Source organism: Aquarana catesbeiana, linkage group LG03 (genome assembly GCF_042186555.1).
Source record: "Aquarana catesbeiana isolate 2022-GZ linkage group LG03, ASM4218655v1, whole genome shotgun sequence".
In the NCBI taxonomy this organism is placed as follows: domain Eukaryota; kingdom Metazoa; phylum Chordata; class Amphibia; order Anura; family Ranidae; genus Aquarana; species Aquarana catesbeiana.
This window is the reverse complement of record NC_133326.1, coordinates 569210384-569234328: the sequence shown is the minus strand read 5'-3', so window position 1 is coordinate 569234328 and position 23945 is coordinate 569210384. Positions and strand designations below refer to the sequence as shown.

At 44.1% G+C, this 23945-nt stretch overlaps 1 protein-coding gene across 3 annotated transcripts in view; it reads left to right on the top strand.

Annotated features, from left to right (window-relative positions):
- Positions 1-5623: 5623 nt before the first annotated feature.
- The window catches only part of DENND5B (DENN domain containing 5B), a 176176-nt gene continuing 157854 nt past the window's right edge, over positions 5624-23945 (top strand). For all 3 annotated transcript variants that reach the window (XM_073621860.1, XM_073621858.1, XM_073621861.1), the window contains exon 1: positions 5624-5894. In XM_073621860.1, the coding sequence (XP_073477961.1) occupies positions 5783-5894 (112 nt within the window). In that variant the 5' untranslated portion in view covers positions 5624-5782. The remainder of the gene's footprint in view (positions 5895-23945) is intronic.

The following is a 23945-nucleotide window of genomic DNA, read 5'->3' as shown; positions in this document are numbered from 1 at the left end:
GGGTGCCAGAGAATGCACTCTGCACGGAGTCGGTATCGTGCCGGGCCAGCAAGGAGGTAGTTTGCAAAACAGGTAACAGGCGGAGGCATATTGAAACGTATTCGCCCATGCCCTGTCGGCTCTTGGATCGGGGGATCGTGCATCATGGCCACAACCTTATACTCCAGGCATGGGCGAATACGTTTCAATATGCCTCCGCCTGTTACCCGGGTCGCCGTGGGAGATTACCTTGGGTGGAGGAGCCCTGCGCTCGGGTATATGATATATTCTCTATATTGTTTTGTGTACTGTACCGTAATAGTCCAATACGCCCCCATTTTCTTGGTCGCCTGACTGGGGATCAGGCTCCCAATTTTGCCTAATTATTCATTCCTGGATGATGGTACATCTAACCTTGCTTATCTCATTATTTTACTACAGAGGCCACACTACTAACCTTACCCTTGTAACGTGGATCAAAAAGGGTTGTCAGTAATGATCCCTCTCCTTGATACCACGAATCCTAGGGTGCTTTTGCAGGCTTTGCAGGATCAGGGAGGCCATGCAGCGTAAGTTTGCAGAGGCATTCGATCCTGAGTCCTCTGGGTCACTAAGCATCACATGATCCTCAACCACCTCCTCCCAGCTACGTACAACTCCATGTGTTTGTGGGGACTAAAAACGATCCCTTGAAGACTGCTGCTTATGCTGAGTGTTATCCTCCACCTCCATGCTGACACAATCTTCCTCCTCCTCTTCTTCTTCCTGTGTGATCAGCGGGCCCGCAGGAATACTATCTGGATAAAGGGGGCCTTGAGAGGTAAGGATGCCCTCCTCTTCCTCCCGCTGTTCTGCCTCAAGTGCCCTGTCCATTATTCCACAAAGTGTGTGCTCCAACAGGAAGACAAGAGGGACAGTACCACTGATGCATGCACTGTCACTGCTCACCATCCTCATGGCCTCCTCAAATGGTGACAGGACAGTGCATGCATCCTTGATCAGTAGCCACTGGCGTGGCGAAAAAAAGCCAAGCTCTCCTGACCCTGCCCTGGTGCCATACTCACACAGGTACTCATTGATGGCCCTCTGCAGCCGCTGCAGCATTGCCAACGTTGAGTTCCACCTGGTGGGCGTGTCACAAATGAGGCGGTTCTTGGGCAGGTTGCATTCCCTTTGAAGGTCAGCCAGCCGAGTACTGGCATTATATGACTGGCGGAAATGACCACAGACTTTCCTGGCCTGCCTCTGGAGATCCTGTAAGCTCGGGTACCTGCTCAAGAACCACTGCACCACCAAATTCAGGATGTGAGCCAAACAGGGAACATGGGTCAAGTGTCCCTGTTGGAGGGCGGAGAGGAAGTTGGTGCCATTGTCGCATACAACCATTCCTGGCTGAAGCTGGCGTGGCGTCAACGACCTCTGAGCCTGCCCCTGCAGAGCTGACAGAATCTCTGCCCCAGTGTGGCTCCTGTCCCCTAAGCAGACCAACTCAAGCACCGCATGGCATCTTTTTGCCTGAGTGCTTGCGTAGCCCCTTGAATGCCTATGAAGCACCGTTGGTTCAGAGGACAAATCTGCAGAGGAAGAAGAAGAGGAGGGGGTGGAGGAGAGAGCTGTGGCAGAATCACCACTAGCATTTTGGAGGCGTGGTGGCAGAACAAGCTCCAACAATACTGAACCCTGTCCTGCATCCTTCCCAGCTACCAGCAGAGTTACCCAGTGCGCCATGAAAGAAAGGTAACGTCCCTGTCCATGCCTGCTGGACCAGGCCTCAGCGATAATATGCACCTTACTGCTGACCGCCCTGTCCAACAAGGCCAAGACATTGCCTTCCACATACTGGTAGAGACCCGGAATGGCCTTCCGTGAAAAGAAATGCCGTTTGGGAACCTGCCACTGAGGTACCGCACATTCCACAAATTCACAAAAGGGGGCAGAGTCTACCAAGGCAGCAGTTGCAGTGCTAGCAATTTGGCTAAGCTAGCATTCAGACGCTGAGCATGTGGATGGCTGGGACCGCATTTCATTCGACGGTTTAGCAACTGGGGTAGGGAAATTTGCCTGCTAAAATCGAATGTTGGTGTACCGCTAGCAGATTAGCTGCAAGTACTTGGGACACCTATTTCTATACCTTCATCCCTGTGCAGGTTTCTGAGAGGACTGGAGGTATAGTGGGGTTGGAGATCCCAGCTGATGAGGAGCAAGGAGAGGTCCGCCTTGTTCTTTGATGTGGGTCTTTTAAGTGCTGTTGCCAACGGACTGCATGGGAGGTCATCATATGTCTGGTCAAGCATGTGGTGCCCAAGCGGCTGCTGTTTTGGCCACGCTTGATACACTTCAGACATATGTTGCAAACAGCAACGGTGCGATCTGCTGCACGTGTCAAAAAAGGCCCACACCAAAGAACTTTTCAAAATATGTGGGGAGTCAGCAGCGCCCTGCACCTGCTTAGCTCTGCGGTGTGATGCAATAGGGTGGCTGTCCTTAAGCTGCCCCCTGGAGGGCATCCTGCCTTGTTGGAGATGTGCCTCCTCCTCCTCCTTCTCTCTTCTATCAGGCACCCAAGTAGAGTCAGTGACCTCATCATCCCCTCCCTAATCGTCACTGGAGCAAACTTGGCAGTATGCTGCAGCTGGGGGAACATGACTGCCAGTTTCTTGTCCTTCTTGGGCACCCCCTCTCTCTAGGCTCATGTTACTCCCTTCCTCAACCTGGGTACCATCATCGAAGCCTTCAAATCGCTGCGCATCCTCCTGCAGCATGTACCTGACACTGTGGTCGAATAGTTCGGGGGACTCCTCCGTGCATGATGGTGGGGCTAAGGAAGGAGTGACTGTTGACATGGAGCCGATGGAATAGGCCGCTTTGGCAGCTGCATTGGCAGGCAAACTACTCTGAGCCTGGGTGACAGAGGATGAGGAGGATAAGGACGGCTTTATTATCCATTCCACCAACTCTTCTGCATGCTGTGGCTCAATAACACGGCCAGCTGCAGAAAAAAAAGGACAAGCGTGCCCCACGGCCACGTGCTGAAGATGCACCGTGTCCATGACCAGCACTGTTGACTGTAGACACAGAGCCTGCTTGCCCTCTTTTAGTTGGCTGTGAGCGTCTGCCTCTACTTGGTGGCCTTCCGGACATGTGTACACCACCAGAAAAGTAGTAGCAACTGCACTAGGTGTACACGGTATTGTGTACACCACCAGGAGTCTAATAGCAACTATGGGTGCACTGTATGTATTGTGTACTGTGTACACCACCAGAAAAGTAGTAGCAACTGCACTATGGGTGCATGGTACTGTGTACACTGCCTGTACACAGTAGTATATTAGAAGTATATTAGAAAAAGTACACCAGGAATGGCCTGCAGTCAGCTATAGGCTTGGCTACACTGGATGCAGTGTGTGTATATATCAATAGGGTCCCTAGGGGGGCCAGAGGGGGCCCTGACCCCCCAACTTTATGCTGTGCCCCACCATGTGCCCTCCCCCACCCCAATTAACCGCTTCAGATCCGGGCCATTGCCAAATGACGGCAACAGCGCGGATCTAAATTGCCGCCCATCAGTGCACCCCATCAGTGGTACCTATCAGTGCCCATCCGTGCCGCCCATCCGTGCCGCCTTATCTGTGCCCATCAGTACCGCCTTATCTGTCCCCATCAGTGCCACCTTAACTGTCCCCATCAGTGCCACCTTAACTGTGCCTATCAGTGCCGCCTTATCTGTGCCTATCCGTGCCCATCAGTGCAGCCTATCAGTGCCCACCAGTGCTGCCTCATCAGCGCATATCAATGATGGAGAAAAATTACCTGTTTGCAAAATTTTATAACAAACTATTAAACATGATTTTTTTTTTTTCAAAAATTTCCATCTTTTTTTGTTTGTTTAGCAAAAAATAAAAACCCCAGCTGTGATTAAATACCACCAATAGAAAGCTCTATTTGTGGGAAAAAAATTATAAAAATTTCATTTGGGTACAGCGGCGTATGACAGCGCAATTGTCATGTAAAGTGCGACAGTGCTGAAAGCTCAAAATTGGTCTGGGCAGGAGGGGGGTTTAAGTGCCCAGTAAGCAAGTGGTTAAAATTTTTTTTTTTTTTACAAAAAGGCAATGTCTTTTTGTTTGCATTCGTAGCAGATGCGCCACATCTTACGCAAGCCGCCACTGGAGTAACACAGTCTCTATTGAGAGGGAGAGCGTCTCCAGTCAGCTCCTGCGGGTGATTCCTCCCACTTCCCTTTGCTCGCTGACACTGCATAATGCGAGCGCTCACACAACCATGGCCGCCTGATCTGCTCCTTCCCCTGCATCCTCATTGGAAGGGAGAAGAGCGAATTGCAGGAAGGACTCCACCAGGACTCTCAGTTACTGAAAAAAACAGACTGATTTCTCCCATCCTTAGGACAGGAGAACCAGCCTGTAAATTCCAAGAGATGCCAGACCAGCGCTGTCAATGGCAGGGGCAGGACAGCAAGAGGAGGCTGGGGAATTCCACAGTAGCAGAACACCAGGGCCCGGTGGCAAGACAACCTTTGCAACTCTGATAGTTCTCCCACTGCTTTGGACCCTTATATTTTCTTGGTATGCTGGTGACATATATCTCTTGTTTTCTGCCACCCTGGGGGGCCCCAATACAGTAAGAAGGGAGCTCACTGCAGAACATGTGAAAGGGCCCGTTGTGGGATCGTAGTAAAGGGCCCCAGGAGATATATATATATATATATATATATATATATATATATATATAAAATTGCATTTTATAGTTACCCCCCTACTTTTGTCCCTGTCCCCCCATGTGCCCCCCCCAAATATGAAAGCTGGAGACGCCACTGATAGAGATATATATATATATATATATATATATATAGATATATAGATATATAGATATGAGACTGACTGTATATATATTAAATACACTGCAGCTAACTGAATAACCTACCTGCTCAATCTAAATGACACTCTCTCTCTGTCCACGCCAACAACACACTACACGGGGCAGGTAACGGTGCATGCTTTGGCCAATCATCATACAGCAATGCACTGCGCTCTCGCAGTGCATTATGGGGCTTCACACGGCACTCGAATTTGGCGCGAATGCCCCATAATGGTTTTTTTCGACCCGAACATAAAGCTCATTCCTAGTCCTGACCACTACAGACCGGGAACATCCTACAAGAGCTGCAGTTCTAGAGTTGCTGTGACCCAGTCATCCAGCCATTACAATCTGACTCAAGTTATCCTTACGCTTGCCCATGTTTTTCTGCTTTCAACACATCAACTTCAGGGACAACATGTTCACCACCCAGTTTCAGGTGCCATTATGATGAGATAATCAATGTTAACACACATTACCAGCACAGATAGCAGTCTCTCTCTCTCTCTCTCTCTCTATATCTATATATCTATATATCTATATATCTATATATAGCGCTGTTCCTCCTCTATATACTGTATTGCTCTGTGTAGTAAATCACAGTCTTCCGCTACAGACAGCGGTGGAGATCCTCTAGCCACACAGTAGGCGTATTAATACCTTTAGGGGTGTGGTTCAGCGGCAGTTATTTATAGGGTGGGCGGGGTCCTGGAATGGCTCCTCCTAGACAGGCGCGGTGTAGCCTGTAGTCAGGGCTCTCGCCAGTAGGCGGGGTTAGTGCTCCGCAGCTCCCCCTAGTGGACTCCGCAGGCGGCGCTGAGCTTATTCAGGTGATAGCAGGGGACGCGGATCGGTGGCCGGTGGTCATGGATCGAAGAGGCGGCCGGTGCTGAGGACGGATCGGGGAGCGGACACACACACCGGGACGATGAGCTCCTCTCCAGCCGCGGGCTCGGCCGCTCCGCCCTGCCGCTTGGCCCATTACTTCGTGATCTGCGGGACAGACGCGGATAGCGGGCTGGAGCCGGATGAGCTGGCCGGTGAGACGGGGGACGGGGCTGGGCACACACCGGGAACACACCGGGAGGGGGGGGGGGGGGGAGGACTCATCCTGTGCTACAATGTCTACAGAATGGTGATGAGGGGTCCCTGGTGTGCCGGGGTCAGAGACTGACGGGGGGATGTGTGTTGCCAGGGGGTATGAGTGATTTTGGGTGGTATGGGATAATGTCATGCCATGTGTGATGGGGTACCAGGGCAGTATAAATATATATGTACGGGGAAGGGGGGTATATGTGATTTGTACTGGGGGGGGTATGAATTATGGGGGTGCTGGGGCGGTGTGATGGGATACCAGGGCGGTATGAATAATGGGGTGGCGGGGGGGGTATGTCTGATGGAGTACCAGGGCGGTATGAATTATGGGGTGCGGGGGGGTATGTGTGATCAGGTACCAGGGCGGTATGAATTATGGGGTGCTGGGGGGGTATGTGTGATCAGGTACCAGGGCGGTATGAATTATGGGGTGCCGGGGGGGTTATGTGTGATCGGGTACCAGGGCGGTATGAATTATGGGGTGCTGGGGGGGTTATGTGTGATGGGGTACCAGGGCGGTATGAATTATGGGGTGCCGGGGGGGTTATGTGTGATCAGGTACCAGGGCGGTATGAATTATGAGGTGCCGGGGGGGTTATGTGTGATGGGGTACCAGGGCGGTATGAATTATGGGGTGCTGGGGGGGGTATGTGTGATCAGGTACCAGGGCGGTATGAATTATGGGGTGCTGGGGGGGTATGTGTGATCAGGTACCAGGGCGGTATGAATTATGGGGTGCTGGGGGGGGTATGTGTGATCAGGTACCAGGGCGGTATGAATTATGGGGTGCCGGGGGGGTTATGTGTGATGGGGTACCAGGGCGGTATGAATTATTGGGTGCCGGGGTGGTATGAATGGTATTGGGGTGGCATGTGTAATGGGGTTGGGTACAGGCTGGGGTATGTGTTGGGGTGCCGGGAGGTTATGTGTGTTGGGTACTGAGGGGGAGGGTATGTTTGATGGGGTGTTGGGTACTGAGGGGGGGGGGTATGTATGATTGGTTCAGGTTGGGGTGCGTGGGGGGGGTTTACGTGTGTTGGGTAATGAGGGGGAGGGTATGTGTGATGGGGTACCAGGGCGGTATGAATTATGGGGTGCTGGGGGGGGTATGTGTGATCAGGTACCAGGGCGGTATGAATTATGGGGTGCCGGGGGGGGTTATGTGTGATGGGGTACCAGGGCGGTATGAATTATTGGGTGCCGGGGTGGTATGAATGGTATTGGGGTGGCATGTGTAATGGGGTGGGGTTATGTGTGTTGGGTACAGGCTGGGGTATGTGTTGGGGTGCCGGGAGGTTATGTGTGTTGGGTACTGAGGGGGAGGGTATGTTTGATGGGGTGTTGGGTACTGAGGGGGGGGGGTATGTATGATTGGTTCAGGTTGGGGTGCGTGGGGGGGGTTTACGTGTGTTGGGTAATGAGGGGGAGGGTATGTGTGTTGGGTACTGAGGGGGGGGTATGTATGATTGGTTCAGGTTGGGGTGCGTGGGGGGGGGGGGTTTACGTGTGTTGGGTAATGAGGGGGAGGGTATGTGTGTTGGGGTGCCAGGGTGGTTGGGTGTATTGAAGATGGTCATCAGTGACATACTATTATTTGTATTTTATTTTTTTACTCTATAGCACACATGTTCCTTTATACATTGTCTCTTTTATATTGAGGAATGATTGTTATTGTAAACATATCAGTAAAGTAACAATGTATTATTTCCTATGTGGGAAGTGTTGGCACTCTGTAGATATAACGGGCATCCAGAGATTCAGCAGTGTGACCCAAGACTTCTAATGATATGGCTCAGTAGTGGGAGGGGGGCATGGCAGGCTACAGAGAAAACGATGCCATGATAAGAGGGCACACTGGATTTGCTCTGGCACCTGTCATCACTATATTGTAGGAGGGAAGGGAAGCAGGGGTGACAATCTCTTGGCAGATACACGTAAAGCAATGTGTGGGATCCCATAAAAAGCAATGTTAATGAAAGGGACATGTCAGGAAGGTGTGGGCGATGCTGTTCTCACTGTGCAGGATCCAGAACCGTTACTTTTATACTTGCTGCATTACTTTGCGACTCCTAGAGCTAGAACAAGTATACATCCAGCAAAGTTTTCCCAAGTAGGACAGCAGGGTGAAGATGGCAGCCCTGGAAGTTGTATATGTAAACACTCATCCATATTTTTATTGTGACAGGTGCTGTTTAAAGTACCAGCTGGCAAGTTTTTCAGACAGTGTCCAATGATTTGGAAACAGATTCCAAGGCAGCAAATGTTAAAATAAGTAAACCCAAACGCTGAACACTCATGTTATTTTAACATGTTTATTACAAAAAAATAACCAGTATCTTCAGATCTGTAAGCTAGGATGCTTGGTGATCCTGTCATTAACAACCTTCCTCAGGCATTTCCTGTTATGGGGTGAAAACTTTTCCCTATTTCCCAATTATTCTCAAGTTGCTCTTTCTCAGTGGAGACCCCAAGTGGTGATGTGACATACTGCAAAGATATGTTCCACTGTCACGTCACATTTTTCTACCCGCTGGAGTGCGCATGTGCAACGCCGCCATATGCGTTCCAACACTGTTGTAAGACCACTTTGCCACAGGGCCCCTCGCAGGCTCGCCACGCTTCGGGCTAGGCCTCCCTTCGCTCGGCATAATTATAATTTAACTCTATGTCCACTTGGATGGTGGGGCTTGAACCTGGACTCAGGGGTGTGGACACAAAATTCTGCGAAAGCGCAGATCGCCACGGTGTTGGAACGCATATGGTGGCGTTGCGCATGCGCAGTCCAGCGGGTAGCCAAATGTGATGGGTCTCCATATGTGACGCTACACCACTGTTTTCACTATAGGAAATCCACTCTCCAAAATGACCTTACTGAAGTGAAAATAGACATGAACTGACTGCAAAGAAACTGTGGGAGACCCACAGCACTGAAATGTAATAAAGGAAGAAAAATGTGAAAAGCAGGTTTTTATAAAAACAAAAACATGGCAATTGTTTATCATACGCAGCGCTTTAGTGTTCAAGGTTATTCATTTTTCCTTTCCACATACAATACTTTATTGACCTGCAACGCGCCTTTCAGCTTGCTGGAAAATTTGCCTAGCCCTTTCCTGTGTGTAATTATGTTCTGTGCTGGCCCAGCTCCTCCACCCCACCTCTAACCTCCCTACATAATCTTTAATGTAGCTACTGAGGGAGGAGTGAAGAGAGTCTGCTGGGGCTGCTGACATCACATCAAAGATGGTGTCTCCCAGCAGCAGTCTCAGGGCTTTTGGATGTCTACAGGTAAACAGGTTTTACAAATAAATAATATGCAGAAAATACATGAAATGCATAAATAATCTTAGGGGAAGATTGTTATTGAAATGAATAGTCTGGTGACGGACACGAAGGAAACTTTTATTATGCGGCTCTATTGCTGACCTTCTTCTAAGAATACCATTTGCCTGGCCCCGATTTGAAGAGTTTGATGGTGGATTTAAACTTCAGAATTCCCTTGTGGTTAACACATTTTATTTTGCTATGTGTTCAGGTAGCCCATTTGTTATGAATGGGCTGCCAACACACAACAGGGGAAAAACTGCTTGGCCCTTTTTTTTTTTTTTTTTTCAATGCAGCACACCACAACACACATGTTTATAACGTCTGCTGTACAGGGTTTTGGGATGCTGTTCACAATGAACGATGTATGGTGATATGTACACTTTAGCAGATGTCTCTGTAATGCACAATTATGAATGAGCCGTGAAGTCTTTATTTTTTTACTAGTTCTAGATTTCTGGAATTTTAATTAGTGTGACAACCGGGCATCAAACCTTTTCGGTAATAGAGATCTGCAGTGTGTGACAATGTTCTGGCTGTTTCTGGTCTTCTACGTTTGGATGTTGACCACTTTTGGCAGTCATAGGAGCTCATTATTGCACACACAGTTTTAGATTGCTGAAAAATGTCTATGCCGGGGAGTATTGTGTCTATGCCGGTGATACTTTAATAGCTTATTCACGTACAGATCTCTCCCTACCAATTGTTTAATGCCTGATATTGATTACTGCTCCCTTTTTTCCCTTTTCTTTCCCTTTTCTTTTCCTTATTTTCCTTTTACTTTTTTCTTACTTTTCCTTTTTTCTTACTTTTCCTTTTCCTTTTTTCTTACTTTTCCTTTTCCTTTTTTCTTACTTTTCCTTTTCCTTTTTTCTTACTTTTCCTTTTCCTTTTTTCTTACTTTTCCTTTTTTCTTACTTTTCCTTTTTTCTTACTTTTCCTTTTTTCTTACTTTTCCTTTTTTCTTACTTTTCCTTTTTTCTTACTTTTCCTTTTTTCTTACTTTTCCTTTTTTCTTACTTTTTCTTACTTTTCCTTTTTTCTTACTTTTCCTTTTTTCTTACTTTTCCTTTTTTCTTACTTTTCCTTTTTTCTTACTTTTCCTTTTTTCTTACTTTTCCTTTTTTCTTACTTTTCCTTTTTTCTTACTTTTCCGTTTCCTTTTTTCTTACTTTTCCTTTTCCTTTTTTCTTACTTTTCCTTTTCCTTTTTTCTTACTTTTCCTTTTCCTTTTTTCTTACTTTTCCTTTTCCTTTTTTCTTACTTTTCCTTCTCCCTTCTTACTACTTTTTCCTTTTTTTTATTTTTTAATTCTTGTGTGCATCGGCCTTTAAAAAGTGCCATCACTTTGCCCATTTCTACACCGATGTAATACATGTGAGGTCCTATTCACTATGCCAAGGCATGATGCAGGCCAGCTATAATCGCCTTCACAATGCCGTACTTTGGCAGTCCATTCATAATGAATAGGTTGCCAGGGCACATTAATGCACTGCAATGACCTGGAGAAACGTAAATGGGCTCCCATATATATTTCACCTGTTTTATTTACCTGCTCACGTAGAGTTGAATTTAAGGCCCCTTTTCACACTGATGCATGTTTGCCACACTAAAACACAGCTGTAAATTGCACCAAAAATGTAATCAAATTCATTTGTGCTGCAGATGCAGTGTGTCTCATTATTAATAATAATAATATTATTATTAGAAACGCAACAAAAACACACGGTTGCGTTTCACTGGTGCATACTGGGAGTCGGGAATCCAAAACTGCATTGAAAACGCGCTCAGGCCTCATGCACACTGGACCATCTCTTAGATGCCTTTTCTCATGGCTGCAGCGTTTTGGCAGAAGTAAACTCTTGATGCTTGTAAACGCATTTTGGCCATTGAAATTTATTAAAGCTTGAGGGCTAAACGCGTCTAGCATCTCCCTTTTTTTTTTTTTTGCTAATACGCTGCTGCACCTGGTACTGGCAGTGGGGTTTTTTTTTCTGCCTGTAAACGCTTATAGGTGCATGGATACATAGGCTAACATGTAAGGGCATTTAAGGCTCGGTTCACACCAAAACTGGCCGTGGATCGCACAGCAACACTGTCCGTCCCTGTTCACCGTTTCAGGGACGAATCAGGGCAGAATTTATGCCTGAATTCGGCCCTGAAATGGAGCCAAAGACACACAGCGTTTCTGTGCAGTGCGCTCTGCAGCCACAATGGAGATATGTGCACTGGCTCCATAGGGAGCCGGTCACATTCTCCTGCTATGCGAATTAGATGCAGGGAAACCCACATCTAGTTCTCATAGGTGTGAATCTGGCCTAAAGGTAGGAAAAAAAGTCCCTAAAAATCACTGATCGCCGCCATTACTAGTAAAAAAGAATACATTTGTTTGTTTTTAACTTTTTTTTATTTTAATATATTTATTTAGCAGAAAGTAAAAAAATTTTTTTTTTTTTTTTTTTTTATAGCGTAAAAAAATAAAAACCGCAGAGGTGTTTAAATACCACCAAAAGAAAGCTCTATTTGTGGAAAAAGACATCAGTTTTGTTTTGGGTACAACATTGCACAACTGCGCAATTGTCAGTTAAAGAGACGCAGTGCCGTATCGCAAAAAATGGCCTGGTCATTAAGGGGGTAAATCCTTCTGGGGCTGAAGTGGTTAAGCGCTTCAATGTGAAAGGGCTCTTTAATTTACTAAAGTCTCTTTTACAGGGTAGTCAGGTAGAGCAGACCATTGTAGAGACAATTTTGTAAATATTTCCTAGCGATGTTATTAAATATTACAGATTTGTTGTGATCTTGGGGTTTATTTACTAAAGGCAAATCCACTTTGCACTACAAGTGCACTTGGAAGTGCAGTCACTGTAGATCTGAGGGGGACATGTAAGGAAAATAAAAAACAGCATTTTTGCTTGTATATGATTGGATCATAAAATCAGCAGAGCTTCCCCTCATTTCAGATCTTCTACTCGGATCTACAGCGACTGCACTTCCAAGTGCACTTGTATTGCAAAGTGGATTTGCCATTATTATTATTATTATTATTAATAATAATAATAATAATAATAATAATAATAATATTATTCAACCCTGGTGTTTATGTTGAAGCAGGAAGTTTTGATCTGTATTTTGCCCTTAGAACTTCTCTGCTGTTCCTGTCGTCTTCTTCAGCCTCCATAAGATATTTGCATTGTAGATTCATGACACACATAGATAATCGCTGTAACGGATGTCATCTGGGGATGTTGTGATTCCCATATCCCCCCCCCCCCCCCCCCCCCACGTCCTGCTTCTGCTGAGCCTTCTCTGCAGAGCTGTGGATGAAGCTTCTTCTGCCGGGGATGATTAGGCTTAGCCTGGAGGATTGCGTTGCTATCTGTCTGGAGCAGAATTGCCCCCATACGATGATTTTCATGGCGGCAGTAATGGCGATCTCAGCATCGCCAAAGAAAATGAACAGTATCCGTTTTTACATGAGAGTGATAATATACGCTTGTGTGTTATGGCTTTGGTCACCATCTGTTTGAAAGCATCCTAGCCGTGTCATAAGATAATAATAATAAGGGATGAGAATTGCAGGAGATCAGAATTGAACAATGCTGGTTTTAGTGGCAATTGGTGTTTGATAAATGTTACATTGCACCTACTAAGGCCTGATTCACACCTATGTGTTTTTTGCATATTTGCACTACACTCCATTTAACATGGTTTCTTATAGAACACGTTCTGTAGTGCAAATCTGCAAAAAGCACTAAAAATGCATACTTGCACTACAGAACGTGTTCTATAGGAAACCATGTTAAATGGAGTGTAGTGCAAATATGCTAAAAAACACAAAAAATGCATAGGTGTGAATCGGGCCTAAAAGATCATTTCTTGCAGTGCGATATTCAATTCTCAGCTCGACCAGTGATGACATTACTCTCCCTTTCAAGCTGTAGAACAAGTGCCGGTTCGTGGTGTTTAGTTTATGCCCTTTATGTGTAAATTGGCTTTGCAGCTGTTTTCAGACGCAATGACACAACTGAGTAAGGGGCTTCCTGGGGTAGTCATGGCTTGTCGCTAAAAGGGTAAAACTTCCCCATAATAGGACCCGTATTATATTATTTTCTTTCCTCAATTACCAATTTCTATTGAATATCTCTATGCAATACAGAAAAGATCAAAAGGCAGTCTACAATGTAGACTTTAGTAATGTAAAATATATCCTACAGGTTATAATAAACACATAAAGTATAATTACGGAGTGTACCAAGCATGCCCCCCCAGAAAAGAGCCCATTTTATATTATTGTGGGGGAGTCTTGCTCCTAGAGGTGCTGACCGCACTTCATTCATGTGTCCAAAGCTGGCTAGTAGATTTTCGAACAAATATTTGTACCAAAATTCTTGGTCTTCGAAGACTTGATAAATGTCTATTCGAAAGTACTTTCAAAAATTCTTTAGCTTTTAACATTCAGTTTTAGAATGAATATCATTTTCCTAAATAAAATCCACGTTCACTGTTAGAAATAAATTTGTTTGGAAAAAAAATTCCATCTTACTGCTTTGAATTCTCTCATCATGGTGTCAAATGAACGTTCTTTAAAATTAAATCATTTTGAACTAATTTCTTCTAGTATGGGCAGCCTAAAGGGGAACTTCAGTCCTGTTTTAAAGTTACAAACATTTTTTACAAGTACTGTAGCTGCTGAGATTTAACAAACGGGAACTTACCAGTCCAAAAGTCCAATGCTCTCTTCACTGGAGCCAATTCTTCACCAGGCTTTGGATACCTAGTGCTGCCATCTTGGATGTGGGAGCCGTCTGTGTCTTCCTGATATCTCACAGCGAGCTCCGGGGGGGGGGGGGCTCTACCTCTCCATTTGTTATAGCCAAGGTAGCACTTACAGGTAACTTACACTTAAAGATTCCAACGAAGAGACCAATTTCCCATAATGAGTTAAAAAACTGATTCAGAAGTTTCAAACGAAAATTTTCCGAAGAGACAAACTCAAAAATACATAAACAAAACTAACGATTTTTGTTTAAAGACTGCATGGTTGTTTGTCACATTTTGAATGAATTAAGAAGCAGAAGGATATGGACTGACTTAAAGTGGTTGTAAAGGCAGAAGGTTTTTTATCTATGCATTAAGACAAAGCCTTCTGTGTGCAGCAGCCCCCCTAATAATTATCTGAGGTCCATCTCTGTCCATGAGTGTCACAGCCGTCTGAGATTCTCCTTCTTGATTGGCTGATACACAGCAGCGACGTCATTGGCTCCCACTGTTGTCAATCAAAGTCAACTAGCCAATCAGGAAAGAGAAGGGGCCGTGTCAGGGCTCCATGTCTGAATGGACACAGAGCTGTGACTCAACTCGGATGCCCCCATAGTAAGCTGCTTGCTGTGGGGGCACTGAACAGGAGGGAGGGGCCAGGATCACAGAAGAGGGACCCAAGAAGAGGAGGATCCGGGCTCCTCTGTGCAAATCCACAGCAACAGAGCAGGTAAGTATAATAAGTTTGTTATTTTTATAGGGGGGAAATAAAACAGACTTTACAATCGCTTATAATTACCTTTTTTCATCTTTTATCACTTTTCATTTTTCTTTTTTAATGTAATTTTTATTAGATGTTTTATTTTTCACTGTTTGTATTATCCTATTGGTATTATTATGGGATGGCATATTTAGCAGACTAAGCGGAGCCTAAATTAGTAAACTTAGTTTAAAAGGTATAGCACCTTATTAGAGCTGCAGCTGGTCACATATTGATTTCACATTGGTAGAGGCACTTTATTGGTTTTACACATTTGATCCTAAGCACGGGTGTACAAAATCAGTATAGATTTTCGTTTGATGTGTACTGTTGTGTGGTTTTCGTATGAGAAAAATTGCATATGAAAGACTGCGCATGATCAGAAACAATTAACAACAAGCCTTTGTTGTACAATTAGTATAAACCTCAGGTTTGACTTACTGTGAAACTTTGAGGAAAACCGGACGACTATTCGTCCAATTTGCTTAATGTGTATACTGCAGTGTTAATTTTAGTCTTAGGACTAAAATGGCATTTTAGTGTTAGTCCCATTTTAGTCTTCTGCAATAGTTTTAGTTTTAGTCGTATTTAGTCGACTAAATCTCCAGTACATTTTAGTCGACTAAAATGTCCTACGTTTTAGTCAACTAAAATCTCCAGTACAGTTCAGTAATTGCAATTTAGTTTTAGTCATAGTCTTTTTTGACTAAAATGGCATTTTAGTTTTAGTCTCATTTTAGTCTTTTGACTAAAATTAGCTTTTGGTTTTAGTCGTATTTCAGTCATCTCAATTGTTTTAGTCGTATTTTAGTCGACTAAAATGTTTTAGTTATTTTAGTTGACTAAAATGTTTTTGTTGACTAAATTAACACTGGTATACTGGGCTTAAACTGATACTAAAGTCCTATTATTTTTTTTTTCCTTTAAAAATTAACAAACATGTTATATTTGCCTCCTGTGTGCAGTGGTTTTGCACTGAGCAGCTTGGATCCTCCTCTTGGGTCACTCGCCAGCGCTCCTGGCCCCTCCCTCTTGCCGGGTGCACCCACACCAAGTAGTTTGCTATGGGGACACCTATGCCGAGCCACTGCTGTTTCCAGTCAGGCCTAGAGCTGTGGCTTAGCCCCGTCCCCTCTCTGTCCTCATTGGCTCACTGACTTTGAAAGCAGCAGGAGCCTGCTGTCTCAGCCAATGAGGAGGGAGAGTCCCGGACAGCCGAGACTCTCTTGCAACATTGCTGGATAGAGACGAGGCTCAGGTAAGTATTGGAGGGCTGCTGCACACAGGTTTTTTTTTCTCTTAACGCATAGAAAGCATTAAGATAAAAAATAAAAACTTTTTACAATCACTTTAAAGCCTGGTACACATTATAGTTTTGTTTTTTTTTTTCATTCAAGTGGATTGAACGAAAAAAAAACTGACAACTCCGGTCGGTGCCACTGTACTAACAGTCTGATGTTAGTACATCAATCTCCCCCACTAAGCAGTTGTGTACTGACGGGGAAGGTGCCTCCCTCCCACCAGATCCCTCTGGTCAGTGATCTCTGCCATTGGATGAGAGTGCTGATTGGGAGTCGGTCGGCTGCTGGTTTTCCAGCATGTTTGTCTGACAGAAGCTAGCCAAACGGCCGGCTTCTGTTGGACCAGCTGACATGCACATGGGCCGAATGTCGGACAGTTTTTATTAGACCCGCCCATGTCCCCCTGACGTACGGCCCCTGTGTACTAGGCATAAGTCTATGGCTAAATGATGTATAAGCTGGGGCTTTGTCTCTAAGGATGATCGAGCTGTAAGTTGCCTGTCAAAAATTACTATATGGAATCTACTGTAATATGTGATAGGGAATGTACCACATTTTCAGTGTCTTCTAGATAAATCTTTTAAGCTGAACATGCATGTTACAATTTGATTGTACAATGTCTACACAATATCCTTAAGGTTTACCATTTGATATATAAAAAATGAAGGCTTGCCTAAACAATGCGATTCGTATCCAATCAGGTAAGCCCTTGCACTGTGTCGTTTTCATTTAATTGCAGCTTCCATCAAAGGCTTCTTGATTTAGCTTCTCTGTACTAGGTCAGTATAAAAGTCAGTTATGTGCAGTAGCACAGAGCAGCCAATCAGAATTTAGCGGTCACTTTGGAGCCATCACACAATGAAAGACGATTGTCTGCAGTCGGCTCCTGCACTTTGCATAGTGCCCTTTACATTGCTAAATAAAGAGCATGCTGTGTGTTATATTTGTGCCTTTTTTTCTGTTTCCCCCCAAATCCTACCCTATGTTTTTCCTCCCTTTTTCTGTTTCCCCCCCCCAAATCCTACCCTATGTTCTTTCTCCTCCCGCATAAATTATCTGTTTCTATTAAAAGCAGCGGATGAGAGGGTGTGTTAATGGTAGCCGTTTCCTTTCATTTAAGGCTCATTTTGCTTGTCTGTGTATTAACATTGTCCCTGGCTGTGTTAGCGGCCCACTGTCAGAAGCATACTAATTATTCCACATGCACAGTGTTTAATTGCTTACTATACATTCGGGGGGTGTGGGGGAGTGAAACCCGCTACTTAAAGTGGACCTGTAGTGTAAAAATAACACATAGATGATATGTTAAAATTCTGACCTCAGAGAGAGCTGAAAAACTTGCAATAGCAGCGTCTGTCCTGAGATACAATTGCTACCCTGGTCACATGACCCATGCCGAGGCGTTGGACTCGCGCTCTCTGCCAATGCAGAACAACCCTGGGGTAATTATGTCCGGTAACTTTTCAGGCCTTTTACTGGATGGTGATTTTCCCCCCCCCCCCAAGACTACTATGTGAAATGGAAAAAGAGAAAATCTTTTTTTTGACCTGTAGTAGTATTTTATAGAATGTGTTAACCTTGCTTTTTATCCAAACTACATAAAAGTTATCTAAACCCATAAACAAAGATGTCCTATTTTGCAGTTTACCAAAATTTCGATGTGGTGGCTGCATTTATTTTCTTCAAGCCTTCCCCTTTATTATCTGATCTCGCCAGTAACACGGTTCCTGTCCGGGGGTAGCTACTCTCACTCTTCCTCTATATCTATGGAGGCAGTCATGGTTGTCGCACAGGTTGGACTGCCAACATGTCTTTATCTCCATCTATATTACATGGGGGGTCCAGGAGATTGGTGGGTCACCTAAAGACGATCGGTGACAAGGATACTACAATTCTGGCAAGATCAACAAGCATTTTCGGTAGGTACTGAAAATGTACTTGGCCTGAATAAAAAAACAAAAAAAAACAACAAACTGTAATATATTGCATTTTTATTCTTGGGTATTTGTTATCCTTTTAAGTCAAAGCATCCCTATCAGGCCATGCTGGGATTTGTAGTTACCTAGGGTAGGATGATTGCAGAGTAGCTTGTGTGCCCTCCCTGCTCAGTCCCTATAATCTGGGTCTTGGAGTTAAATCCCCATTACTGGCCTTGCAATGGAACTAGTGATCCCGGTCTGTGACATGATGTGTGGTAATTATAAATCAAGTGTTGTCATCTGTCATGGCTTATATACACCGTACACAAGAGGCAGCTTATATCTTCGTTATCTCTGGGAGGGAAATTACATATTTTTATTAACTATACCTTATAACCATAATAATAAACTGTACATGTAGGTAAATGTGTAAATTGTATAAAAAAAAAAGTGTGTGTGTGTATGTATAATATATATACAATTGCGCGGTCATGCTACACTGTACCCAAACTAAATTTTTATCATTTTGTTCACACAAATACAGCTTTATTTTGGTGGTATTTGATCACCTCTGCAGTTTTTATTTTTTTTTTTAGCTAAACAAATACAAAAAGACTGAAAATTTTGAAAAAAAATAAGTTTTGCTTGTGTTTCTGTTAAAACATTTTGTAAATAAGTAAGTTTTCGCTTTCACTGATGGGCACTGATAAGGCGGCACCGATGAGGTGGCACCAATGTGCGGGCTTTGACGATGGGCACTGGTAGGCAGCACTGATGGGTGGCACTGATGGGCATTGATAGGCGGCACTGATGGGCACTCATGGGTGGCACTGGCGGGCACTGATAGGCGACACTGGGCACTGAAAGGCTGCAAAGATGAGTTCTTATGGGTGGCACTGATAGGCGGCACTGATACCGTGGCACTGATAGGCATCCCTGGTGGCACTGGCAGTGGTAGGCATTGGAGTGGGCAATGATTGGCAGCTGCCTGGGCACAGATTGATTGGACATGTGATTGGACACGGCTGATCACGTGGTAAAAAGTCTCCGTCAGAGACTCTTTACCTAGATCGGAGTTGCAGTGTGTCAGACTGTCACACCGCAACAATGATATGCCGCGATGCGCGCCCCCAGTGGCTTAATATCCTGATCACATCATATGACGTCCAATCAGGATATTGAAACCACTTTGCCGCCGTCATTTTGCTGTATGGCGGGCGGCAAGTGTTTAAACGAAAATCGTACGATCTGGCATTGTACGAGAGAAATTTTTCGTGCATGTCCGATAAAATAATATCGAATAAACTGTCGTGATTGGCTCTCGAAGGCTGTGTACTAACGATCAGATTATCATACGATCGCATTGTGGTATTTTCGTTCAATTTTTCAGATCGTGTGTATGGACCATAAGGCCGCGGAAAAAAAAAAAAAAGTGTGGCAGTTTGGCCCCCACAGTGCAAAATCCTCCCCCCCCCCCCCCCCCCCCTTTTTATTTATTTTATTTATTTATTGGAGCACCTGGTTCAACAAACAGTTTCCAGCCACATACTGCCAACATGTTTCAGCCTGTCATTTATTTGACAGGCCGCTGGCAGTAAACTGTAAGCTGCACCTGTGTCTCCAGGGCATCCATAAGTTACATTGTATGGGCTAAACTGCTTGTGACATGAAATGTGGTTTAAATACATTGATCTTTGTAAAGCTTAGCTATACATGGGTAGTGGTAAAGGGGGGGGGGGATTAATAAAAAAATGAACCAATTCGTTCATCCACACAAACGAGTTACAATACTGTCAGAATACAATAATCTGTGGCTGTAGCCATTGACAGACAAAAGTCTTCCAACTTGTCTGTTTGACAGAAGTCCATCTAGTGATCAACTACTGTCGATTGTAAACGGCTACACACTGATTGATACGGGCGGTCCCTGCTGAACCGGCCAAATTGCAATCTGTTTATGCCCAACTTTAGTATTGGCCTTCTGTAATTGCCTGTACAGTGCATATCAGACCCAGAAAGGACGGGGAATAGAAAAAAACTGACCCAATTTCCCTATCCACACATTCGAGGTGGATGAGGGAATCCTCCCTGCTGCAATATTGTATTTTGACAGCAGGAACACTTTCCCACATTTAGCCTGCAATGCTGATCAGTGAATTCTATTGCCTACTGCACTGATTGAGCAGAGAAAACCCAGCAGGGTGGTTATACAAAAGTCGATCGGTAGATTGATTTCTGTACAACTTCAGAGCCCATACATGGATCAAAATTCAGCTGGTCCCTGCTGAACCTGCCAAATTTTGATCCACGGATGGCTAGTTTTACCAAGAGCAGGAGATAGGATAATACTGAGTGTCTAATCACAGGTGGGGCTTGTGGGGGGCAGGAGGTGACCAAGCTGCATTGCTTTTCTGCCATGAAGAAAAGTCAGGTCCCCAACATGGCTCTTCTGTCTGACAGAACTGCGTATGTCTCAGGAATGACTGGACAATATTTTCAATCTCTCCACAGGTAGAACGACTAATGTACAATGTATGTATTTCAACTAGTTAGCTGTTTGCCTGAAGTTCAGCTTTAATTTAATTTTTTAAAATACCCATAATGAGGGATAAATTGAGCATCCTATGATGGGAAGTTTTTTTCCTTGATTAACTTTTAGTCTGGGTTCACACTTAATACAGACGCATCTCGCAGCAGTGTGTCCGGTGCGTCCCTGTTCTCTGTCTCAGGGACGAATCGGACATGAATTTTTGCCTGAATTCAGGCCTGAAACTGAGCCAAAGACACACACACAACCCCTGTGCAATCTGCTCTGGAGATATGTGCCTGGCTCCATTGAGAGCTGGGCACACTCTCCAATTGGATGTGGGGAAAACCGCATCCAATTCGCATAAGTGTGAACCCAGCCTAAAGATCATTTTTACAATGCAGGAAATGTGCATTTCAGCAATCGCTGTCATTGAAACCCTATGCACAGGAAGATTCACCTGCAATGAATATTTGTCGAATGTCAGATGCACTGCTTGATAAATATGCCCTGTAGTATTTGAATGTTAATAGTCCAATGCTTCGTCAAACGATTATCTGTAGTGTAACATTTATTCTATCTGCCACGACTTCCAAGCTATTTTTCTAAAGCCACTTAATATGTTGTAAGCCTGGTTGGTGGAAAGAGGAAGATTAATTGAGCAATAAATGTGTAATGATGAGATCTATTACACCAGGGTAATATCCGCTTCTTTTCTTTCTCCGATGACCCGATCCTGTGCCATATACCTGTCATCCAGTCTGTAATTGGCTTGTGTGAGTGAGATGGAGCGATGCATCCGGTGGTTACCCATATTAATAGGTTCCAAATGTTTATGGCATTTTTATTGGTGGATTATGGCAAAGCTAGCTGTGTCATCTGTCTTCTCTCCGATTAGCGGTAAAGGGATGATATGGTGGGCATCATCTCCTTTAAAATTACACTTGCTGTGTCATATTTTCATAATCGTGCTTTATAATAGCCCTCTTCAAGCCTTGGTTCATACTATGAATCGCATCGCATCACTGTGCAATTCACATGTCATTCAGTGTGGTGTGATGTTTTGAGTCCCTTCGTTTTGTATGGGCTCAAATCGCACCAATGTAGTGCGTGCGCCGATTTTAGAAATGCACTACAACCAGGTCGTATGGTTGTTTTGTACTATACAATCCTATGCAGGCAAATTCCTGTGTTTGGGGTGTTGGTGCTGCACTGACACCCACTGCTGATGGCAAGGACAGTGTGATCTGAGCACGATGTGGGACACTTGCCCGGATCACGAGTTTCCCGCACCGCGTCCTAGTGTGTGAACTGGGGCTGAGTGTTCACATCTCTAAAAGTTCAGTCAGCATCTTTACTGATCATCTGCTGCCCAGTGTCTGTTTTTTAGTGCCTGCCCGTAGACGCACATGCCAATGGGATAAGTCGTGATGAGCCATTTGCTGTATTAGCACACCAAGCCAGATCTGCTTTAAAGGGAATGTGGATTTGTATGTATTTATTATGATCGGGTCTAAATAATGTAAACAAATATTAAAAAATGCTTCATAGCCAGGTGAAATTTTTATTTATTATTTTTAAATGTTTTTTTTTTATTTCAGGGACTTATATAGCGCTGTCAATTTACACAGCGCTTTACATATCCATTATACATTCCCATCAGTCAAATATGAATGCATATTAAGGCAGAAGCCTAGCTTCTGATCCCCAAACCGTCTGGTCATTCCTCATCTCCTCATAGAATTGCGCTCACATAGTGACATGTGAGCCTGGGCAGTAGTCATATTCAGTCCCAAAGCTTTGTGATGTCCAGGGGGTAGGTCCATGACAGACAGTGTTTAGAGAAAGTGGGTTGAATGACATTGGCCATCATTTTAACCTGGAGGACTGAGAACATCAAGTGGCAGAAAGGAATTACTGTGGGGGGGGGGGGGGGGGGGGGGGCAGTTCCATATTGAAAGTGAGTATTGCTGCAAATCCTGCATTATGCATTCCTTTTTTGCCCACAAGTTTCTCTTTACCTCCTATTGTTTACATAACTCAATAGCTCAAGTTTAAATTTACAAACACAAGTGGATGAATCAGCATTTACTTATTTTGTCCTTTCCTTCTCTTTCGCGTGCGTGCATTTTCTCTAAGCTAAATGGGCATTTTTAGCAGTTTAATCAGAGTATTCAAAGTGCTTATGAATAATTGCTAAGAGTATTGATTGACTACTGGAACATACAGCTCCCTGTGTAAGTGATGCAAGTGATGTAAGTCTTACTCCAAACCCTGAGAGTATCAACACTGGTATATGTTAGAATTTGCGCCCCCCCCAGGGGCCCTTTTTTGGGGTGGATTAGTGATTTATTGGTTTCTCTCTTGTTTACATTGCTGTCTGTCACCAGCCCAGGAGATGCACCTTTGTCCTTTGCTCTGATAAGATGCAGTCACCAGCCTGGCTGGACACTTTAGTCAAATGATTCCTGATGTTTTCTGGTCATTTGTTGCTTAGATGTGTTAACTGCATTCTTTTCTCAGTCTAAGTACATTTTCTGCAAGTAGAGAAAAATAACCATTTACCCAGCTGGAATTCCAATTTGCTTGTCAGTTCTTGTGCTTTGAAGTGATATTATCCACTTGACCTCTGGAAGATTTACCCCCCTTCAGGACCAGGCCATTTTTTGCGTTACGGCACTGCGTTACTTTAACTTAAAATTGCGACACTGTGCCCCAATACAATTTTTGTACATTTTTTTTTTCCCACAAATAGAACTTTCTTTTGGTGGTATTTGATCACCACTGGGTTTTATATTTTTTGCGCTATAAACAAAAAAGACACAATTGTGAGAAAAAAAAAATTTCTTACTTCCATCAAACCTATAAAAATGTAAAAAAAAAAAAAAAAAAAAAAAATCTAATTTCTTAATAACTTTAGGCCAATATGTATTCTGCTACATGTTTTTGGTAAAAAAAAAAAAAAAAATCCCAATAAGCATATATTGGGTGGTTTGCGTAAATGTTATAGCGTCTTCAAACTATTATAGATATATATATATATATATATATATATATATATATATATATATATATATATATATATATATATATATATTTATATTTTATGCTAGTAATGGCGGCGATCAGCGACTTATAGCAGTACTGTGATATTGCAGCGGACAATCGAACACTCAGCCCCCATTCACATCAGCGCAGTTTGAGAGGTCAAATCGCAGCCTATTACCACAATGGCACCATCCCAATCGGCGCAGTGTTGACTTTGCAGCGCCACATTGATTTCCAAAAGTAGTTTATGCACTACTTTTGGCGACTTCAATAGACATCTGTGCATGAACCCGCACAGATGTCTTTCAAATCGCCCCTGAAGTCAGACTAAAATGCGACTTTGAAATTGTGCACGTCCAGAT